At 39.9% G+C, this 22,565-nt stretch overlaps 1 protein-coding gene across 7 annotated transcripts in view; it reads right to left on the bottom strand.

Moving 5' to 3' along the window:
- Nucleotides 1-22,565, bottom strand: part of RBM33 (RNA binding motif protein 33) — a 126,958-nt gene that overhangs the window by 89,863 nt on the left and 14,530 nt on the right. For all 7 annotated transcript variants that reach the window (XM_078059789.1, XM_078059790.1, XM_078059792.1 and 4 more), the window contains exons 2-5: nucleotides 17,132-17,210; nucleotides 10,516-10,564; nucleotides 4,436-4,512; nucleotides 1,968-2,280 (exon numbers count right to left, since the gene is read on the bottom strand). In XM_078059789.1, coding sequence (XP_077915915.1) covers nucleotides 1,968-2,280; nucleotides 4,436-4,512; nucleotides 10,516-10,564; nucleotides 17,132-17,210 — 518 coding nt within the window. The remainder of the gene's footprint in view (nucleotides 1-1,967; nucleotides 2,281-4,435; nucleotides 4,513-10,515; nucleotides 10,565-17,131; nucleotides 17,211-22,565) is intronic.

Here is a 22,565-nt window from a genome sequence, read left to right as displayed (position 1 = left end):
GCCCTAACCATGAAGAAACCACAACCCGGAAGAAACAAGGAGGAGAGAGTGGCCGTGGCTGTGAAGCTACACGTGCTGAGGGGAGCGGACACGGCTCACAGGACACTCGCCTCACCTTCCAAGTTTACAGCTCCCTGTGAAAATGTCAGGACACTTTCAGAAATTCTAAGCAAAACTGTTTTAAGACTTCTTTTTAATTTTGAAAAAAAAAATTCATTCTGATGTGGAAAAGTACTCTAAGTATACTGAACTGCCACACTGTTTTTCTTTTTGATACCGGACTCTAATCTGAGACCACAAGATGTCAGATAACTAAGTTGGATTTTTTACAAGCAGGAGCCTACATGTAACCTCTAGTTTGACCACGGAACACAAGAGAGGGAAAGTCCTGACTTAGGAGAATTCTCCCCTCAACAAATTCGGCCAGAAGGCCACAGTGAGAAACACGTCCTATGCGGCACCCTAGTGCTGTCACGCAAGCACTTTCCACACTTATCTGTTCCACTACAGAAGGCAGGGGCCATGCCTCATGTCTCATGTTTTAGCAAAACTGGTGCCCCTGGTGCCTGGACATCAGTAAAGATGTGCCGAACTGATGAATTTACAAGGGAAATGGACCCACATACGATTAACCAATCATCTTCTCTTACCGATGAACGAGAGAAATAATAAAATGCTCTAACCAGGGAATAACTAGGTACATTTTTTAAAGATCTTGGCTTAATCTTTAAGAAACATTTTAAATTTATAATATCCCACTTTCAGATAGTATATAAACACACCAGTAAACCAGCAGAGAACCTGTCCACACCAGTGAAGGATTTACTACCAAAACAAAATTACCATTATCAAATGAACAAGTAGCCATGATGCCTTTTACATGATTCTACTTACCAAAATGACACACATTTTTTCATTACTGTATCTACTAAAGAGAAAGCATTCAAAACGAATCAAATCTTAAAAATAACTACTGAGATAAACACAATTATGATTAGAACTAAATATTCTAAGGTTCCTCATAAACGATCCCTTTCAAAATTACTCCCATTTATATGTATGTATGACCAATGACCAAAATTCAGACTTTGAATTTTTTTCTCAAAAGCAAGCTTCCTCCGAATAAAAACATTAAGAGATTAAAGGCAAAGCTAAGAGCCCCAACTCTGCACGCCTCCACCCAGCCCTGGCGGGCCAGCTGACAATGCACCTCACTGGAGCGACAGTATCATGAAAACCCTAAGATTCTACTGACGAGTATCAAGTCCTTCACACACAAATTTCATTAAGTGCTTATTTTAAAAACAAGTATCTTCTAATGATCAATCAGTAAGACAGATGAGCAATCTTTCACTAGTACCTTTTGCTTCCTTGACAGTTCAACTTTAAAAATAGCTACCTATCAAAACCATCTTTCCGAAACAGAAATCAGCACAATCTTTGCTTCCTGATTACAGATAACAAATTATGTGTGACATTTCCAAAACTAACCTCCAATCTCTTTATTCATGTTTAGACAGTTCTCGGTTACAAAAAAGGATGAATGAACAGGACATCAATCACTCTGGAATATTAGCACCTTAAAGATGTCTTTAGCAGGTCAATAATCTTTTCACCTTGGAAGGACTTTATCAGATCTTGTCTAAAGCCTGGATAAAAGCTCTGCATTAAGTACTTCTAACAATTGACAGTGTATCTCCACCACACAAAGCTGTTTTCTTCCTTAAGGTGCAATCCTCAAGGTCACAATTCTGTGCAGCCTTCCAGAATGACAAAGGGGCATTACCTCCAGCCAAACAAGCTGTCAACACAAACTTTGTCATAGCTCAGATAAAGAAACTGGCAGACAGTGATAATAAGGTCTAATTTCCCTCCCTCCCGAGGGAGGGAAATAGATTTCAAATCAGTCTAGAAACCCATGCCCAGGCAGCCATGTTATCTTCGGCCATACAAAGGAAAAGACTCACTGTGAATTCATCTAAAGGCTCATTGATCTCGATGTCTAACACTTCATCATTGTACAGCTGCTCCTCCTCGGGCTCCTCCACATACTCCATGTGGTCCTCTGTCAGCTCAGCATCGTGGCCTTCATACTGTCCTTCTTCTGGGTACTCGTGAGCATACAATTCAGATCCGTCGGATTTGTGATAAACAAGTTCATCCTCTCCTTGTTCATACTCAGATTCCTGTTCTCCGGACTGGTCATTAGTGTTGTCAGACAGTTCAAATGATGTGACCATGCCAGATGTGGTATTTAAACTAATTGTGACACCCTGAGAACTAAAGAGAACAAAAATACAAAGAAAGGTGCCCAATTAGAATCAAGCTCGACATTAAATAACTGTTACAAAGATGTAGACCACGACGGGCGAAGAGTTGTTCCAATGACTAATAAACACACATTACTCCACCGGTGACCGAGAGCAGAGCTCAGCGTGCCATCCTGAGCCCGCACCCCAGGCTCCTAGCGCAGACAGCACCTGCACTATCATCAGATGCAGGTCACGTGCCCACAAGAATCAGATCAACCACATGGGGAAACAAGTCTGACTGGCAAAACTCCAGGACTGAAAACAGACTATATTTCATTCTAACTTCCAGAACGAAAAGGGTGGTATCTGTTTTCCAAGATTCCAAAGTAAAAACAGGTGTATTACTCTATAAACAGAAAATCAGAGATCGAATTTTAGAACAATTCGTTCTTTTCAAATCTATGATGCAAATTATAAACTCCTATTTAAAAAAATCAAAATATTAAAAATGTGTGTGAAAAGACATTTCAATATTCAAATAAATAAAATTTGTACTAATCACCAATTTCAAAAAAATTAGTTTATAATTTCTGAGTAAAATACCAAAGAGGGTTTTAAAACCGCAAAAAAAAAAAAAAAATTTTTATTCCACCCACTGAATCATTAACAGCTACACACCAAACAGTAAACTGCAAGATAACAACACTTACAGTGCAAGATTTTGTAGAAAAACCTTAAGTGCGCACATATCAATTAGGTTATCTAATTCTAACAAGAAACCTGAATACACCACACAGATTTGAAGATATTACTTGGCTAAAAACTCCAAATTGCCTTATTTTGAGGGCAAACAACTCAAAAGATCAAAATATAATAATGATGTCAAAGAATGGAACTGGGAAACTTAAATAACTGGGAGAAAAAACTAACTTAAAGCTGTATTTCTATCCATAAAAATTACTTTAAGTTAGAACACCTGTTCAATAATAAATGGCTTATATTTATTAACCTCATTTATAACCGAGAGAGGTCTCTCTGAATTTTCACTTTAGGTTTCCTCATAACATTGAAAAAAATTACTCCACCTACCAGAGTGTACTAAATACCTCTTCCTCTTACAATGGAGCTTACTAGTCAACAACAAAAAGACATTCATGATTGCTGCGGACTGGATATTTGTGTCCCCCAAAAGTCATCCTGTTGAATCCATAACACACCCAGTGTGATGGTGCCCAGAGGTGGGACCTTTGGGAGATGACTGTAAAGGTCATAATGCTGGAGTCCCATTGATGGGATTAGTGCCTTTACAGAGAGGGCCCCAGAGAGCTCCCTCACCCTTCAACCCTGTGAAGACCTAGCAAGACAGCGCCATCTATGAACTAGAAAGTAGAAACTGACCATGCTGATGCCTTAACCTTGGACTTCCTAGCCCCAAGAACTGTGACAAATAAATTTCTGTTATGAACTACCCAGTTCATAATGTTTTGTTAAAACAGCCGAAAAAGACTAAAGTAACTATGTTCACTAAACAATTACATTCAGATAGTCAACTCGAGTCTAAAGTACAGCCCAGGGGCCCCTGGGTGGCTCAGTCGGTTAAGCGTCTGTGTTCGGCTCAGGTCATGATCTCAAGGGTCCTGGGATCAAGCCCCACGCAGGGCTCCCTGCTCAGCAGGGAGTCTGCTTCTCCTTCTGCCTCTTCATCCCCACTCCTCAGGCTCACTTTCTCTCTCAAATAAATAAATAAAATCTTAAAAAAATAAAAATTAAGTACAGTCTAAAGGAATTTCCAAAATGGCAATTCACTAAACCAATTACATATCAATAAAAAGTCTAAAGTAAAAACAAAAGCAGCAACATCAAACTGCAGCCGACAGTAATAAGAGCCTAAGGCCATTGCCCCCATCCAAATAAAGGAATTCTTCAAAAGAGCAATACATACCTTTACTGAGTTTTCATAACCTGCATTCAACAGAACTTAGAGAGGTCATCAAATGCAAGACCAATACCTATTTACACAAAAATATATATGGCTTCCACATAAGAGAGTTATATTAATATCCTGTTTAAAATAAAATCATGTTGAAGAAATAACATCACATTATCAATTATATTCCATTATAATTATAAATTACAGTTACTAACAATTTAAAGAAAATTTTTAATGAGCTAATAATGAATACCTGAAATTTTCTTCATCCTCATTATCACTCTGTAAAAGATCATCATTCAGCTCTTCATCTGACAAATCCGACTGATTCTAATTAAAATAAGAAATCTAATTAATGCATGCCACTTCCACAAAAAGACTTGTTACAAATGTGCAAAATTACGTTGACTGTATTATTTCTAACCTTGTTATTAAAGCATGTGCCATTCAGTAAGCTATCTCACTTTGATACGACCAGTTGACAATTGAGAAATTCCACATATGGTGTACTTGCGACCCCAGAAATTTTCAGATGCAGAGTCAAGTAATAAGTATAGAAACAACAGGCTTAATGATCACATTTATTCTAAATCTAACAAAAAAGGAAAAAGGAAGAGTCCTTTAGCAGTATCCTACAAACATTTTTCCCTATCATACACACAAAAAAAGAATGGTATCCTTAAGATTTGACTAAATTTGATTTCACTCATATGTGGAATTTAAGAAACAGAGTAAGAAAAATGAAAAAAATAAGAGGCAAATCAAGAAACAGACTCTTCACTCTAGAGAACAAACTGACACTTACCAGAGGGGGAGAGGGTGGGGGATGGGTGAGATGGGTGATGGGGGTTAAGGAGGGCACTTCTTGTGATGAGCACTGGGTGGTGTAAGGAAGTGATGAATCACTACATTGTACACCTGAAACTAACATTACACCATACGTTAACTAACAGGAATTAAAATAAAAACTTAAAAAAAAAGATTTGACTAATTTTAACACTGTTAGTATCCAAAATCTGAAGACTTTTTAAACAAAAAAAGAAGAATTTTCTAAATAAGCAGATTTTAGCGGCGCCCAGGTGGCTCAGTCCATCAAGCATCTGCCTCCGGCTCAGGTCATGATCCGAGGGTCCTTGGGATTGAGCCCCACATCAGGTTCCCTGCTCAGTGGGGAGTCTGCTTCTCCCTCTGCCCTCTGTTCCTCCTTCCCGCTCATGCTCTCTATCTTGTGGTGCTCTCTCTCTCTCTCAAATAAATAGACAAATAAAATCTTAAAAAAAAAAAAAAAGGAAGAAGCAGATTTTAGATAAGTGGATCGCCAAATTGAAATGGTAAGGGACTAAAACAAAACTTGAGTTTATTAATAGAGATGACACATGAAAATAAACATGCCTAGCTCAGGCCCTCACCCCTGCTCTCGACAGGCCTGTGCATTCATCGCACCAGTAGGCAGAGGAAGCCTAGTGATTTTGTCAACTGCTCAACTTTCCACAGTTCCAGGTTTTGTTAAGTTGAATATATACAAGTATTGTACACTTACACGGCGGGGGGGCCTTCACATTTTCCTCCCCTAGTCAAATTTTTTTCATGGTATACATAAATTACCACACCCCCTCCAAAAGAGGCCCCATGAACACACACATATTAGGAAAAAAGTAAAGACAGAAAAAGGAAAAAGTTTAGAAAGACTTGGATTTCTACTTAAAGACGAAACAAACAAGCAGTCTTTTCCTGGCATTTTATAGCTTATAAAAATAGGTTTCTCAAACTTATCTATTCATTCTTCATTATAGTATTTTTGATACAAGCCAAAAAATATGAACCTTATTAGTTCTTACTGGTCTCAAGGGTCTCTACTTAATGGCTGTCAGTATAAGATAAAAATAAAATAACATGGGGTGCCTGGGTGACTCGGCCAGTTAAGCATCCGACTCTTGATCTCAGCTCAGGTCTTGATCTCAGGGTCATTGAGTTCAAGCCCCAAAACTAATAATAATAATAACATAACATAACACAGACCATGTAGTTTTCTTGAAGAAGGGAGAACAGATCTGTATGAAAAAGAAACAGACTGCTTAATAGGGCCAAAATAAAGTTTTGCTTAGTTGCCCACATAATCTGTCCTCTACTAAAGGAGATGAGCCAGGCCTGCCTAAATTTAGCTGTCCAATTTATTAAATAAAACCACAGGAAATCTTTAAAAATTAACAATTCAATGAAAGCCAAATTTCATTAGAGGCTGCTTGAGTTTTTTAGTTAAATTTTTAAGTATTTGTCAAAAATTAGTGAGCAAATAAATAAATTAGCAAACAAACAGAGAGGAATGTATGTTGTGGTGGGCCCTTATGGTAATCAGATCCTACTTCTGCATCCTAAAGGTTCAACTTCCCATAGGGATTCTGAATGTGATGAGTAATATACACAGGAGGCAACTGACCAAGACACCCACTTAGCTGACAAAGCGGAGATGGAGAGCTAGACTCAATCTCTGAGACAAAAACTGATTTTCAACCACATCCCAAAGAACTAAAGTGAACTGCTTCCTCAGGTAAGGGTGGAGTCATTAGGGAGGATTCTGTTCTGGGTGGTCTGCAGGAAAGTAGAGCAAGCACAGCCCCGGAGAGGAAGAGAAAGTGGCAATGAATGCTAGCAAAATCCTTTCTCCCAACCTTACCAGAGGAAGAAGTCATTCCTCTCCTGGGGAGACGGACAAGTATGAAAGAAAAAGAATGCTTCTCCGGGACTCCCCAGAAGATGGACCAGCTATTGGAACATCTGGAACTGGCGTAGCACAGAGCACCTGTCCGGCACTAGCTGCTGAAGTCAAACAGAGAAACTGAAGAGGGGGTCACGTGCTGGCAGGCGACCAGCACCTCAGGCTTCCCCCAATTTCTCAAGGCTCTGGCTGGGTCATGCCAGCATGCTTCATCTTGAGTTTGCAACCTCTCATTTTTAACCTATATTTAAAAATTTCACCCTCACAACCTCCCTTCTTGACCCCGATGACCGTGTCCTTGATTGCCCCGTTGGTCTGATGATGTCACTATACCCAGTGCGTGGCTGTGCGGCCCTCTGGCCCACCAGCCTAGGAGCCTCTCTCCAGACAAAGCTGCATCTCCGTACATTTCGTGGGACACAAGTGGGGGAAAGACAGTGGGCAGGCAAGAGTACCCATAAGAATAAATTAGCTAGTATTTATACATATATAATATATATATTTATATATATATATATTACATATATATTTATATACATATATATTATATATATATTATATATTTATATATATATATACACATACCCGACAAAATATTCAATCTCACTAGAAACCAAATAAATACAAGGTAAACTAACCAAAAATCATTTTTCATCTATCTCACTGACAAAGATTTTTAAAAGAGAAGTGGTCTCAAACCTGGGGGACTGGGAAGGTGAAAGACTTGTTCATACACCTGCTGCTCAACTGATAAAATACTGCTGGAAAGCAACTGGACAACAGGAGACAAGAGTCTTAAATGTTTACACCCTTAGGCCAGAAGTTCTCCTTCATGGAAATTTGCTAAGAAAAGAATTTCAAAAGCATAACAACATTTGTACATTAAAATAGCATCATAATGTCTGAAATTCACTTCAAAATACTTCAGGAAGAGGAGTGAGTGGGCAGAGATAAGGCAAAACTGCCTTTAACGGAAAGCTGCTGAAGCAGAGTGACAAACGCATGAGGGTGACCGTCACTCTGCTCTCTTCTTTTATATATGCTTAAAATTTTCCGTAAGAAGTTTTTTTAAGAAAAAAAAGTTACAGCACAGGGACCTGGGTGGCTCAGGCAGTTAAGTGTCTGACTCTTGGATCTCAGCTTGGGTCCTCATCTCAGGGACATGAGTTCAAGCCCCTCATCATCCACGCTGGGCATGGAGCCTACTTTAAAAAAAAAATTTTTTTTTTTAATAAAAAAATAAAAATAAGTCATAGCAATGAGCTGGATACAACCTCAGTGAATACAGGAATGGCTAGGTATACTATAATATACACAAACTGAAATATTACGTAGCCATTATAAAATATCTTAAGAAACATTTCATGAGGGGCGCCTAGATGGCTCACTCCGTTAAGCATCTGCCTTCAGCTCAGGTCATGATCCCAGGGTCCTGGGATCGAGCCCCGTGTCGGGCTCCCTGCTCAGCAGGGAGGTCTGCTTCTCCCTCTGTTTCTGCCTGCCGCTCCCCCTGATTGTGCTCGCTCGCTCTCTCTCAATCTGACAAATAAAATCTTAAAAATAAAAAAAAAGGATATTTCATGACAACAGGAAAATGCCAATAATACAATGCTAAATTAAAAAGTTGTTTTTTATATATAACATTTAAATTATACTCTAAAACATATGAAAAAAGAATATAAGGATATATGGTAAAATGTCAGTCCTGAGGGCTTATATCTGTTTTTTTCATTATTTCTCTTTTGATATATCTGAGCTCTTTGATTCCTACAAGGTATAGCGTTAGGAAAGAAGAGAAGAGGAAAGGAGGGGGGGTATATACACTGTTCCCAAGCAGACAAACTTCCCAACTGGCCAAGGTGGGTGAGGGCCCTGCCACCAAGACAGAGGCAGCAGGCTGCCGCGCTCCCGTCCCATGGGAAAGGAGGCCAAGTCACACCAATCAACTAGTCCAATAAGAGAAAGTGACACTACATCCCCAGAAGAGTCAGCATTACTATCCAAACCAAACTGTGCTTTTCCATCTTTATTGGTAAGAGCCCCGACCAAAGCTTTCACAAGATGGGGACAAATGTCCACCAGAAGGAATTACTAGGCCTGGTGGAACATCCTGATAGAGACACGGGGCAAACTATGCTGCCCCAGGCTGGCCCAAGGACAGAAATCCAACTTACATAAAAAATATCTTACTACATTTAAACATTTTAACATCTAATTGGTATTCTTCACTAAAGTATCTTAAATAATTCCAAAGGAAAAAAACGTGTTTACATTAGAGTAGTGAACTCCCAGGTACAGTGAGAGCACCTCAAGGATGTGCAAAGTAATTATCACTGAGTCACCAAGAAACCAGTACCACTTTCCCCCTGTGACCATGACACAGGAAGGACTAGCCCTGCACCCCTACCACATGACACATGCAGGGCACCCTGAAGCCAGAGAGTGAGCCCCTCAAACAAGGAAAGGCTGAGGGGCCATCTCGCAGGTTTTTCACTTTCAATATTTTGCTGTTTCCCCATGTACTTACATGAGATCAAGTGGATCTACAGGGAACTAAATTAATTCTTACTGAGAGTTACAGGTGATGAGAGCCACTTAAAGGAGGAAAGGCTAAGGCAGGCTGAAGCCAGGCCACGTGAGGGCCAGTGATGCAGTAAGAAACAAGACAGAGAAAGGAAAGTGGCTTCAAAAGAATCCTATAACAAATTCATGTATTAGCAAAAAAGCTAATAATGCAACAGAGTAAGTTACAAGAAAATGGCAACACTGGTACTTCTCCCACTACAAGATCTTCATTAGCTTTATTATAAATGATATTAAAAGGAAAATATAATCAGGTCTAATAAATCAGACAAATGATGTGACCTTATCACCTGAAAGTATAATGAGCTTATATATAGTAACTGTGGACGGTAAGAAGCCACCACAATCTTAAGACTTTAAAAAACTAAGCATAAAAAAACTACCTTGATATTTAGTAAGAACAGCAAGTGTTTTTAAACTGTTAATAAATAAAATAAAAATTCACTACTTCACTTTAATCTTTGGATTTGTATTTCTATTTTTAATGTATGTTTTATAATGTTATTGGTAGAGTAATATAAACATACACATACATTATATATAGATATACACATATCAGTTAATTACTGCAAAGTTTTGTTTAATCAAAAAGTTTTAGAGAAACCTATATTAGGGTTTAGACTAGTATTCTCACTTATCTGAATGTGTGTTACATTTGAGTACAGCTATCTCTGAGCTTATCTCCAGACTTTCAAAAAGGGAATGCAAACTATTAGCCTCCAAATGTTAGTTTTCTTGTGAGTGGTGGTTTTATGTTACTGCTTTCACAAACTCAGCACCTGCTGGAGTGCATCAGACTGAGTGAGAACTAAAATTTGCATCAAAGGACTGATCACTTGAGGTAGAAGTTACTGGAGAACTTACTAACAGACTAAACAGTCAGCTCTCTGTGCATTTAAAAGATAATTCAATTCACAACATTGTAATCTGCACCCAAACTTCCAGTACCACATCCCATTCATGAGATATATTCCTGTATGTTCAGTACAATGAAGCAGCTGGAGGGTGGTTTCAGGAAGACCTCAATTTCTTACCTTTTTGCCAGACAGCAAATCTTCTCCAAGTAAGTCATCTTCAAGTTCACTGGGGATAAAGAAAAATAGGCATGCCAATGCATTATTCCTACAATGCTGGAAAGTCTGCAGATCAATGGGAAATCTCCCCCGGACTTCAGGGTTTGGCTACTTTCCTGTTTAGTTTGCTATGCTTCCCTTTTTCTTTATTAATAATGAGAATGTAGTCAACTATATAGGGAATATGTGGTCTTTTAAGTGTGGGAGGCTCTGTGAGAGGAGGTGGTTCTCACTAGACTTCTGATCTCAGTTTTCCACCTCAATATGAGATCTTTATTTCTTTGGACCTGTTCAGTATCATTAAAAGAAGAAACTACAATAGGTAACAGCTATGCTTTCTCCTGCCTTGAAAAACCTATCATGAAATAGGAGAAGATGTCCAACATCATTAACTAGGAAAGCTAAAACCAAAACCACTGAGAGACCATTTGACACTCATCAAAATGCAAAACCTGAAAAGATGAAAAACACAAGGCTGATGAGAGCATACAAGTGAATCATCGTGACTAAGAGAATTATCTTTGTAAAAGATGGAAGTCCTAGCAGTCTGAAATTTTTTTTGTCAGCATGCTTATGTTCTGAAGTGATCAGGAGCAGATTATGTCACAATTAAATTCAAAACCTTTACCAGATCAAAAAGCTAAAGAAATTTCCCGCTGTGTGTGTGTGTGTGTGCATATATACATATACATATATATATATATATTTTTTTTTTTTTTTTTTTTTGGTTGATGAAGATGGCTACCACTGAATTATATTCTTAGCTCTGGGGAACCCAATGTCTTAAGAACAAATGTCTTTTAAGGACAACATCTAGAAGGAGAAAATAATCAGATTATGCTTCCAGGTGCAAATGCACCAATATTCTTATTAGGGCTGTTACTCTATTTATAAGCACTCTGGTTACAAATTTCTGTAGGTTTGGGGCACAACTTTATCCAAAAACCATGCTTACTTGTAGTGTGCTACTTTGCAGAATACCAGAATATACAGGAATGCCTACTGGAGTTATAACAGAAATGACTGTTTCTATACACCACCTTTTAGAACTAGAAGTAATTCGACAAATCTTTTCATTCATGCACTGAACACCTTTTTGTTATCTTGTTACCCTATATAAATCCTATACCCTCATTTTATAGATAAAGAAAACAAGGATAAGAGATTAAATAATTGGCCCAAAGTCACACAGCATGGACAGACCCAGGACAAGAGGTTACCCATGGGGTAAATCTTTCACAGACTTGTACGAGTAAGACAGCTAGCTATCAGAGAATAACATGTAACCTCTTCCAACACTTCCACAAATCACCTAATCAGCTTTCAAGATAAAATGTCTGCATCTTCAGTATTAAAATCATCCTCTATGGGTGAGGAAAAAAGGATCTAGTCACCATACTGACAGGAACTCCATTTGAGAATTGATTCTAGATGACCAAAACAGACACTCGCCCCTTTGAAGACAAGCACCCACGCTAGGCCATCACTCTAACTGAAAATGAAAGGTAACACCACCTGCTCAGGGGATACTGAGAACTCTTAAAACCAGAATACAGAAAGGCGTTGGTAAATATACAAGCAAAAATCTAGAAACTATCTGTACTATTTGCTAACAAAGGATGTATACAAAAGAAATCAGTCTTCGATGACTACCTATTTTTCCTAAACAAAAGCATTTTTTAAAAGAAGATAAGGAAAACTAACAGTTATAAATGAGTGGAGTGTACCGAGATGGAGAATGGTTGCTTCCATGACTAACAAAGACAACAGCATGAAATAAGCAAGCAGGATGGGGAGACAGAGGGATTAGGTCCACACAACCACAACAGACATAAATTATAGCTCGAGAAATCGTGAGCATCCGTTCAGTGTATTATGTGCCAGGAACCATTCTAAGTGTTTCACACGTATTAGCTTTTTTGTCGACATGACAACCCCATTATGTAGATATTTACATCATCCCCCTTTTTTTAAAACGTGAAAACCAAGACACGGAGATGTTAAATAATTGGCTCAAGGTCACCCAGCTAGGAAGTGGCAAAGTCAACAGGCGAACCCCGAGATGCTCTAGCTCCGGGCTCCAAACCCTAACTACTATGCACAAACCCCACACAGAAAGTAAATGTACTTCCCTACTGTCATCATCAAGCTGGATCCTTACAAAAGGTGTACACAAAAGGAAAGAAATTTATGAAATATAAAACACACCAAGTGCCGCTGAAAACAAGACGACAATGAGCTCCTGGGAGCGACCAGCCCAATCAGGTCCTCTCAAAGAACTGAGGCACAGCACCCCCGCCCGTAAAGGCAGCTGGGCCCATGGGCCCAGAAAGGAGAGCGGCACAGGGCGACTGAGGCGCTTCCTGGGTGCAAATGCACGGCTCCCTCAGGCTCTCACCGTCACTACGCAAGAACCACCTCTTTGGCCGCTGTTCTCATCCAAGACGAGAGACAATCAGCTCTTTCAGAGCAAGTGTACTTTTACTAGTAAACAGGTGTACACTGAAAGACACTTCCAGGAAACAAGTATTCTGTAGTCAGCCACATGGCTGCAGCCTTTCAAAACCACAAGGGTAAGTGACAACAAACCCTGCACTCCGTCCATTTCCTCGGTGTGCCTCCCCTCCCCTCTCCAGGACACCCTCCTCCGATCTCTGCCAACTCTGTTTCCGGGAAGCTTTCTCTGGGAAGACTCGTGCAGGCTCTCCTGGCCTTTGCTTCTGGATGGCCTTGGCCCATGGGATGACCCAACGGGTCATTACACAGCAGGAAGAGAGAGACTGCCCCTCCCTGCTACCTGCACAGTCCAGTCCCACCCACTGCTACCACCGCAACCCACACTGGGCTCTAGGATGCACTTCTTCCCCCTAGGGTCTGCTGCTATGCCCTGGACACTGCACCAACTCTTACTGCTTCTTTATTAACCCTCTCCTGTAAATAGCTCCATCATCCAATGACTTCCGTTTAGAGCCGTGAGTATGCCGTCTTTCTCCTGCATGGAATACAGATACAAGCACATCCTTCAGGAAAAAACACTTCAGGGGTTGGTTCAACAATGGCACCAGGTTCTTCCAAATGCAAGAGCTGGTCATAACAATTTCTGACTCCCTCTTCTCCTTAGCTTTCAAATTTCTCCCTCTATTATCCAGTACATGGAAGAGACTGTCTTATGCTTTTAAAATATCAAAGAAACACACATGATACAGAACATCCATATGCAACATGCACTGAAGACGAATGAAGAAAGGAGGCGCTTGTTGGTAAATAATGCTGGGACAGCTGCCATTCACGCCGGGGAGACAAGAAAAACCGGAGCCCTGCCTCACATCATCACCAAACCCAATTTCCATGAGAGCAGAAAGCCAACTAACTTCTTGACAACTGAAAATCCCACTGAAAGGATACTGGAATGGTTCAAATATTAATAAAAATAACTGCAATGAAAATACACATGCAGTATATAAATCTATGAGTTGGAAAGGATTCAAAAACAAAACTCACCTTTGGAGGATGCTAAGAACTGACCCATTATTTTGAAAACTGGTAAATAAAAGTAAAGAATCAAGCACTTATTTAGTACCTCAGAGGAGCCAAGCAGTTTGCAGAAGTTAACTTGGATCATCCATCCTCCTGCCCATTTTCAAACCTAAACCTAATCAACATCTAGACCTATTAATTTACAGAAAATGCAAGCGATGAAAGAGCACACTAACACTCCAGGGGTGACAATCAGCAAAAGAAGAAACTCCACAAGACAAACCACCTTGTGTCTTCAAAAGGTTGCAGAGAACTTAAAAAAAAAAAAAGATGCATGAAAACCTACCTATCAGTTGCAATCTAGGGATCTAATGTGGACTCCACAAACTATAAAACAGCATACAAGACCCATATCCACACTGTGTCATGTGCGATACACTGATATTTACATGAGACAATCAGTAATAAGACATTAACGTTCACGGAGTTTTTCAAAATATAACTCTATTGTGGTTGTCTTTGTAAATCCTTTATTTTTTAGAGAGATACAATCTGAAACATTTTCAGATGAACTTATGTATGTCTGTAATATGAGGAGGGTTGCAAATTACAGATAAAAACAAGACTGACTTTATACCAGTAACTGTTCAAGCTGATGGTACACTGGGTACACTGTACTATTCTATTTTCACATTTTCTTGAAATCCTCAATAAGTTAAAAATCAATCAATTTAATCAATTTCAGGCAAATTATGTATCTTAACTATAAAAAAATAAATAAAAACACTTCACAGTTTTCATAGGAACATGCAAAACATACCAGAACACAAGGCAGGGAAGAATTTCCTAAGGACAAAAAGTGGAAAGCACCTTGACCACACACCTCCGTAAGTGATGCCCTCGGGAAGGCCAGAGCATTGCCAACGAGTATTCCTGACCAAATACACAACCTCAATCAGGTTCTGAAGAGACACCTGCAAATCCATGCTAAGGGTGAGTCTACGAAGTAAAGAGCCTGTCCTCTTCAAAAATGTCAAAGTCGTAAGAAACAAGGATACATGATTCTTCCAGATGAATATAAGGGGGGACAAAATGCACTGTATGATCCTGAACTGAAACTTGAACCAGAAAAAAAGAAACTCATTTTTGGCTATAAAGCACACTCGGGAGAACTGTCAAAACTTGAATAACCGCTGTAGATTAAAAAACACAATTCTGTGTTAGTTAACTTCATGACTTTGAAATGATCCAGTGGCTATGTAAGTGAATGCCCCTGCTCTTGAGAAGCTCACCAGGAAAACTACATGCTGAGGCACATGGGAAGCACACAGCCTGGTGCCCTCAGGCCACTGTGAAGAGGAGCGGGGGAAGGGGGGCCTCGGTGAGCGGGTGTGCAGAGGGCACAGAGGACAATGGACATGGCAGGAAGCAACTGCAAGTCTGGGGGCCCAGGAGAGTGTCTGTGACACTCTTGCAACTTTCCTCCAAGCCTGAAAATGATTCCAAAGTACACTGTGTTCATATTTTAATAAAAAAGGAAACAAAAGCCATACAGGAAAAGATTATACATTTGATTACATTATTTATAAAAATCCACCTGAAGGCTGCTGTTTAAAGGAACGCATGTCACAGACTGGGAGGAGATATCTCCAAGCACAAAAAATAAACTGCAGAAAGTATAAAGAATCCCTAAAATCAATAAGGAAAAGACAAACAACCGTAAGAAAAATACACAGAGATATGAACAGACAACTGACAGAAGAGAAAATCCACATGGCGAGTGAACTACTAAAATACACGTTTTATTCTGCTCCCCATCATAATCTCTGAACAGAACTACGTACCAATACCTCTGGGGAGGCCATTCTCTTACAGGAGATTTTGCTGTAGGCTCTAAGTAATTTTTCATAGACTGCCTAAGAACTGCTAAAGAGTAATCATCTTTATGTAGGCTCTAAGTTTGTAATGTATATAGTTTATAATGTCGATTATTCTGTAAAACTCCTGGGGCATCAGTTTTCAAATGGCAATCAGGTAATTCTTTTTACTGAAGATCACTGTTGTTCTTTATTCAGACCTATTTACCTTTATTATTAAATTTTCTGACTGCAACTATAAGGTAATTTTTTACCTTTTCAACACCGTATTTAAGATCTTAAGAAATACGTAGAGGTGCCTGGGTGGCGCAGTCGGTTAAGCGTCCGACTCTTGGTTTCTATGCTAAGGTTGTGATCTCAGGGTTATGAGATTGAACCTTGTGTAGGGCCCGTGCTGAGCCTGGAGCCTGCTGAAGATTCTCTCTCTCCCTCTTCCTCTGCCCCTCCCCCAAGCTCTCTAAAATAAATAAATGTTAAAAAAAATATATATGTAAAGAAGAACCCTCATTTGAGAACCCCACCACCCAGACTATGCCCTCATGAACTTCTCCCAGTACACATCCCTCTAACTTCTACTAGAGCTGCTCACCAGAAGTAATCACTATACAGAACTGACATTTATCACTACTATGAACATTTTTAACACCTTTAGTGCATGTGTGTGTATCCCTAAAGATATTTTCACCTTCACTAGTAATCAGAGAAATAAAAATTTAAATTAGTGAGATACTATTACACACATATTAAATTGGCAAAAATCTTAAAGTCTAGCCAAATATTGGGTAGACTAAACAAAAGAACTCTGGCAATGACAGCTCTGGGGATCCACCAAATCAATACCACCACTGTGAAAAACACAGACAGAACGGACAATCAGGGCCCTACGGACAATACAGGCCTGAACTGGAGCCCACCAGAAAGCCTTCTACCTGGAAGGCCTGCCCTTGTCCTCACTTCAGTCCAGCAGGGACAGGCCCCCTTGGGGAAGAGCATCAGGTAGCCAACATACTGCTCTCAGTAAAGATCTCTGCAGAGCCGGGATGCCTTGCTGGCTCAGTCAGTAGAGCATGCAACACTTGATCCTGGGGTTTTGAGTCTGAGCCCCACACTGGGTGTGGAGATTACTTAAAAATAAAATTAAAAAAAAAAAAAAAATCTCTGCAGAGCCAAGTGGCAGAATCAGAGAAATCAGCACAGACTACAAGTAACCAGGTGTTCTGTACCTGTCCCAGTCCTCGTCTGCAGCTCTTCTTCTCCAAGATCGCTCTGCACCAGGCTTATCAAACTGGTCAAAGTCATCATCTGTGAAGGAGAGACCATGAAAGTCGGTCTTACTAAATTAAAACAGACACAGATATTCAAATACTGACGGCCCCTGACTTACAATGGTTTAACCTATGATATTCAACTTTACAATGCTGCAAAAGCAATATGCATTCAGTAAAAACCATACTTCATATTTGAATGTGGGTCTTTTCCCAAGCTAGTGACACGCGATACGATTCTTTCTCGTGATGCCAGGCAATGAGCAACAGCCACAGCTCCCTGTAGCCAAGGGATCATGAGGGTAAACAACCAATACACTGACAACCATCTGTACCCACACAACCATTGTTTGTCACTTTCAGTACAGTATTCAATATGTTACATAACATAGTCAACACTTCATCATAAAACAGGCTTTGTGTTACAGGATTCTGCCTTAAAGTAGGCCAGGCTAAGCTATAATATAATGTTCAGCAGGTTAGGTCTATGCATTTTCAGTTACAGTATTTTCAATTTACAGCAGGCTTATCAGGACATAACCCCGTAAGCTAAGGAAGAGCTGTACTGAAACAACCTGTTTCTTCTAAGGATTCCTGACGTAACATTTTAAAACGTAAAGGTTCTGGCTCTCTGCTCCTCCCCTCTTCTTGCGCAGTACCAGCTTCACCCGAGACACAGCGCTGAAGGTCTACATGTTCCAGTATGATCCCACCAGGGCAAATTCAATGGCCCTATCAAGGCTGAGAACAGGAAACTTATCAATGGAAAGCCCATCTCCACCTTCCAGGAGCGAGATCCCACCACCAAATGGGGTGATGCTGGTGCTGAGCAGGTTGTGAAGTCCGCTGGACATGGAGAAGGCTGGCACTCACTTGAAGGGTGGAGCCAAGAGGGTCATCATCTCTACTGCTTTTGCTGAAGCCCCCATGTTTGTGATGGATGGGCATGAACCATGAGAAGTATGACAACTCCCCCAAGATGGTCGGCAATGCCTCCTGCACCACCAACTGCCTGGCCACTCCGGCCAAGGTCATCCATGACCATGGATGGCCCTTCTGGGAACGTGTGGTCTTTTAAGTGTGGGAGGCTCTGCTAGAGGATTTTTACAGGATCCTGGAGGTCAGGCTAACGTCAAGCTAAGGCTGCCTTTTGCCTCTAGCAAAGTATTAATGCTGAGGCAGCTGAGCTCCTTGAAGGTCACCCTGCCTGTCCCAAGAACTTGTCAATGTGCTGCAAAGGAGATTTAATTTTTTCTATATTTCTTTTGCCTTTGTTCTCCCATCAAGAGATTATGTTCACGAGTCAAGACTCATTATTACTGAAATGTCAATCTCTCCCCAAACTGATCTATAGATTCAACATAATCCCAATCAAAATCCTAGCAACTTTTCTGTAGAAATTAAAAAAGTGATTCTAAAATTCATATTGAAATACAAAGGACCTAAAATAACCAAAACAATTCTGAAAAAAGAGCATGTTGGAAAACTAACATTGTCTGATTTTAAGAATTATTAGAAAGCTATAATAATGAAAACTGTGGTGTTGGTATAAAAATAGACAAATAGACCAATGGAACAGAACAGCCTATCGAGAACATACGTGGACAACTGATATTTTACAAAGACTCAAAGAAAAGTCTTTTCAAACGGTACTAGAAGAATTGGATCACCATATGGAAAAAAAAAGGGGGGGTGGGGTGGAGAAAGAGAGAAGGGAAAAAAGTGAACCTGGATCCATTCCTTATTAAAACACAGAAAAAACTCTTGTGGTCCCTGGGTTAGGCAAGGACATACTGGTGACAGCAAAAGCCCAATCAATAAAAGAACAAAGTAAGAATCTGGACTGCAACAAAATTTTAAAACTTCTATCCTCCAGAAGTCATCATTAAGAAAGTGAAGACAAGCCACACTAATAGTAAGTCTGTGCAAAGTACATATCTATTAATAAAGGACCTGCATACAGAAAATACTAAAAACTCTCAAACTGAACAATAAAAACTCAACTTTTTCTAAAGGGAAAATATTTTTTTTTTTTAAGATCTTATTTATTTTAGAGAGAGAGAGCCGCAAGCAAGGGGAGGAGCAGAGGAGGAGGGAGAAAGAAGGGGAAAGAATCTTAAGCTGACTCCAAGAGGAGCCTGGACACAGGGACCCATCAACCCTGAGATCATGACCTGAGCCGAAACCAAGATTCAGATGTTTAACTGAGTGAGCTGCCCAGGCGTCCTTAAGGGGAAAAATATTTAAATAGAGACTTCACCAAAAAAACATGTATGTATGACAAAGAGCATATGAAAAGATTCTCAACATTACACTGTCATTAGGGAAATGTAAATTAAAGCCACAACAATACAGCAGGACATATCTATGAGAATGAGTAAAATTCAAGACCTACTATACCAAGTGTTGTCAAGAATGTGGAGCAACTGAACTCATACTCTGCTGACAGGAATGTGAAGTGATACAATCACTTAATAAAATAGTCTGGCAGTTTTTTTTTTTAAAGATTTTATTTATTTGAGAGAGAGAGCACAAACAGGGACGAGTGGCAGAGGGAGACACAGGCTCTCCGCTAAGCAGGGAGCCCGATGCAGGACTTAATCCCAGGACCCTGGGATCATGACCCAAGCCGAAGGCAGACACTTAACCGACTGAGCCACCCAGGTGCCCCAGTCTGGCAGTTTCTTAAGTTAAATATACCCCTACCACATGATCCAGCCATTCCACTCCTTTGTAACTACCCAAGAGAAAAAAAATATATAAATCCATGCAAAGGCTTGTACACAAATGTTCACAGGCACAATATTGGTAAAAGCCCAAAAGTGGAAACAACCCAAATGTCCATCAACAGGCAAACAGATCAACAAATTGTGGACTATCTGTAAGTACAATTCTACTCAGCAATAAAGGAGAATTAAATACTGATACACTCAACAACATGGATGACCTTCAAAATAATTATGCTGAGAGAAGCCAGACAAAAAAAAAGAACACATACTCTCAGATTCCTTTTTATAAAATGGTACTGTTACAACAGTAACAGAATCAGCATTTGCTCAGGGACAGCAGGGCAGGAAGCAGGAATTAAAAAGGACACGAAGACACTTCTGACGATGACACATTCATTACCCGGACTGTGGCTGTGGTTTCATGGATGTATACATATATCCAAACTTACCAAATTGTATGTTTCAAAGATACGCAATCTCCTGTATGTCAATTACACTTCAATGGAATCAGTTTTTTAAAAAAGATAATTAAGAAACTCTGGTCAGGGATGAAAAACTCAAATGTCTACAGGAACGGGGCGCCTGGGTGGCTCAGTCATTAAACGTCTGCCTTCGGCTCAGGTCATGATCCCAGGGTCCTGGAATCGAGCCCCACATCGGGCTCCCTGCTCGGAAGGGAGCCTGCTTCTCCCTCTCCCACTCCCCCTGCTTGTGTTCCCTCTCTCGCTGTGTCTCTCTCTGTCAAATAAATAAATAAAATCTTTAAAAAAAAAAAAAAATGTCTACAGGAAGTACACAGGGGAATATAAATGAGCAAAGCAGACTAGGTGGGAATTACATCAAATTAGCAGGACTTTACCTTGTTTACAGACAGGAGCATTACCACATATTACAGGGAACGCACACCCACTGAAGGCAGATTCCAACTTTTCAAGAGAAGACAAATATATGGATTGTTCCTCAGTTTTTAAATGTAAGCAACTAATTCAAGTTTCTGGGGGCACCTGCGTGGCTCAGTGGGTTAAGCATCTGCCTTCGGCTCAGGTCATGATCCCAGGGTCCTGAGATCAAGCCCCAAGTCGGGCTCCCTGCTCAGCAGAGAGCCCTGCTTCTCCCTCTCCCTCTACCCCTCCCCGCCACTCGTGCTCTCTCTTGCTCTCGCAATCTCTATCTCAAATAAATAAATAAAAATCTTTAAAAATAAATAAATAAACAAAACAATTCAAGTTTCTGTGTTAGTCTTCCTTCCTCCCCCGGATTACATACTTCATGAAAACAGAGAGTATTCCCCAGCTATGACAACGTGAACAAAGTCCCAACATTTTATAAGCAAAAAGGTTTGTTCATGGCTTTTTTCACATCAGTTCACAGTGAAGGTATTAATGGTCACAATCACCCCGGCAGATACTGCTAATTACAACACCCAATTCTGCTGAGGACAGAAAACCTTTATGCCAAGGTAACAATCACCTAGAAACCTTAAAAATTATACAATCCCTGGCCCCACCCTGAATCTGATTCAGTGGGCTCTATTTTTTGTTTTTTAAAGCTTCTCAGTAATTGTAATGACAGCTAGAGCTGAGAATCCCTGCCCCCAGTCGACCACAATCCATCAGAGAAGATACTCCAAAAGAAAATTTAACTGTCATCTTGCTATATATATATATATATATATATATATATATATATAAACTGCTTCCTGCAGTTAAATCCACAAAAGTCAAAATTAGAAGCCTGGATTATGCAAAAATAGTTAAACAGATACTTCTCCAAAGGAGAGACCCCCATAAAATGTCCAAGAAAATTAAGGATTAGTGCAAGTTAAGCAGAAACTATGAACAGAACTAAGATCATGAAACCCGATTCCTTCAGTCAACAATTATCTGAGCACCTAATGTATGCCCGGCATTGTTCTAAACACCTGACATACAGGGGTGTACAGAATAAAAATTTCCACCATGTGTAGGTTACAGTCTAACAGGTACAGACAAACAAAATCCCACAAACAAATATATATGGAAAACAAGGAGGAGGGGAGTGGGAGGTGCTAACCAGGCTGATTACAATTTTAAAGAGAATGATCAGCGTAAAATGCATTTAAAATGGACATGGGAAGCACTACCAATATAATTAATGATACAGTAACAGCACTGTATGGTGACAGACGGGAGCTAAACTTGTGAGCACAGCAAAAGGTACAGAGGTATATAGGTACAGAGCTGTCAAATCACTATGTTGTAACCTTGAAACATGTAACATTTTATTGATTATACTAAAATTTTTTAAATTTAAAAACAAAATGTACACAGGTTGTATCTTTCAATATTTACTGTATTAGAAATTAAAACCAAGGCATTTTTAAAATATTTTATTCACAAATTGATGTAAAAGGAACAATAAACCCATTACACGTTAACGTAACATATTCTTAATGAAAACTGTATTTATTTATTTATTTATTTTAAAGATTTTATTTATTTGACAGAGAGAGAGACAGCGAGAGAGGGAACACAAGCAGGGGGAGTGGGAGAGGGAGAAGCAGGCTTCCCGCAGAGCAGGGAGCCCGATGCGGGGCTCGATCCCAGGACCCTGGGACCATGACCTGAGCCGAAGGCAGATGCTTAACCACTGAGCCACCCAGGCGCCCCGTTAATGAAAACTGT

Source organism: Halichoerus grypus, chromosome 12 (genome assembly GCF_964656455.1).
Source record: "Halichoerus grypus chromosome 12, mHalGry1.hap1.1, whole genome shotgun sequence".
Lineage (NCBI taxonomy): Eukaryota > Metazoa > Chordata > Mammalia > Carnivora > Phocidae > Halichoerus > Halichoerus grypus.
This window is presented reverse-complemented; position numbering and strand designations above follow the sequence as displayed.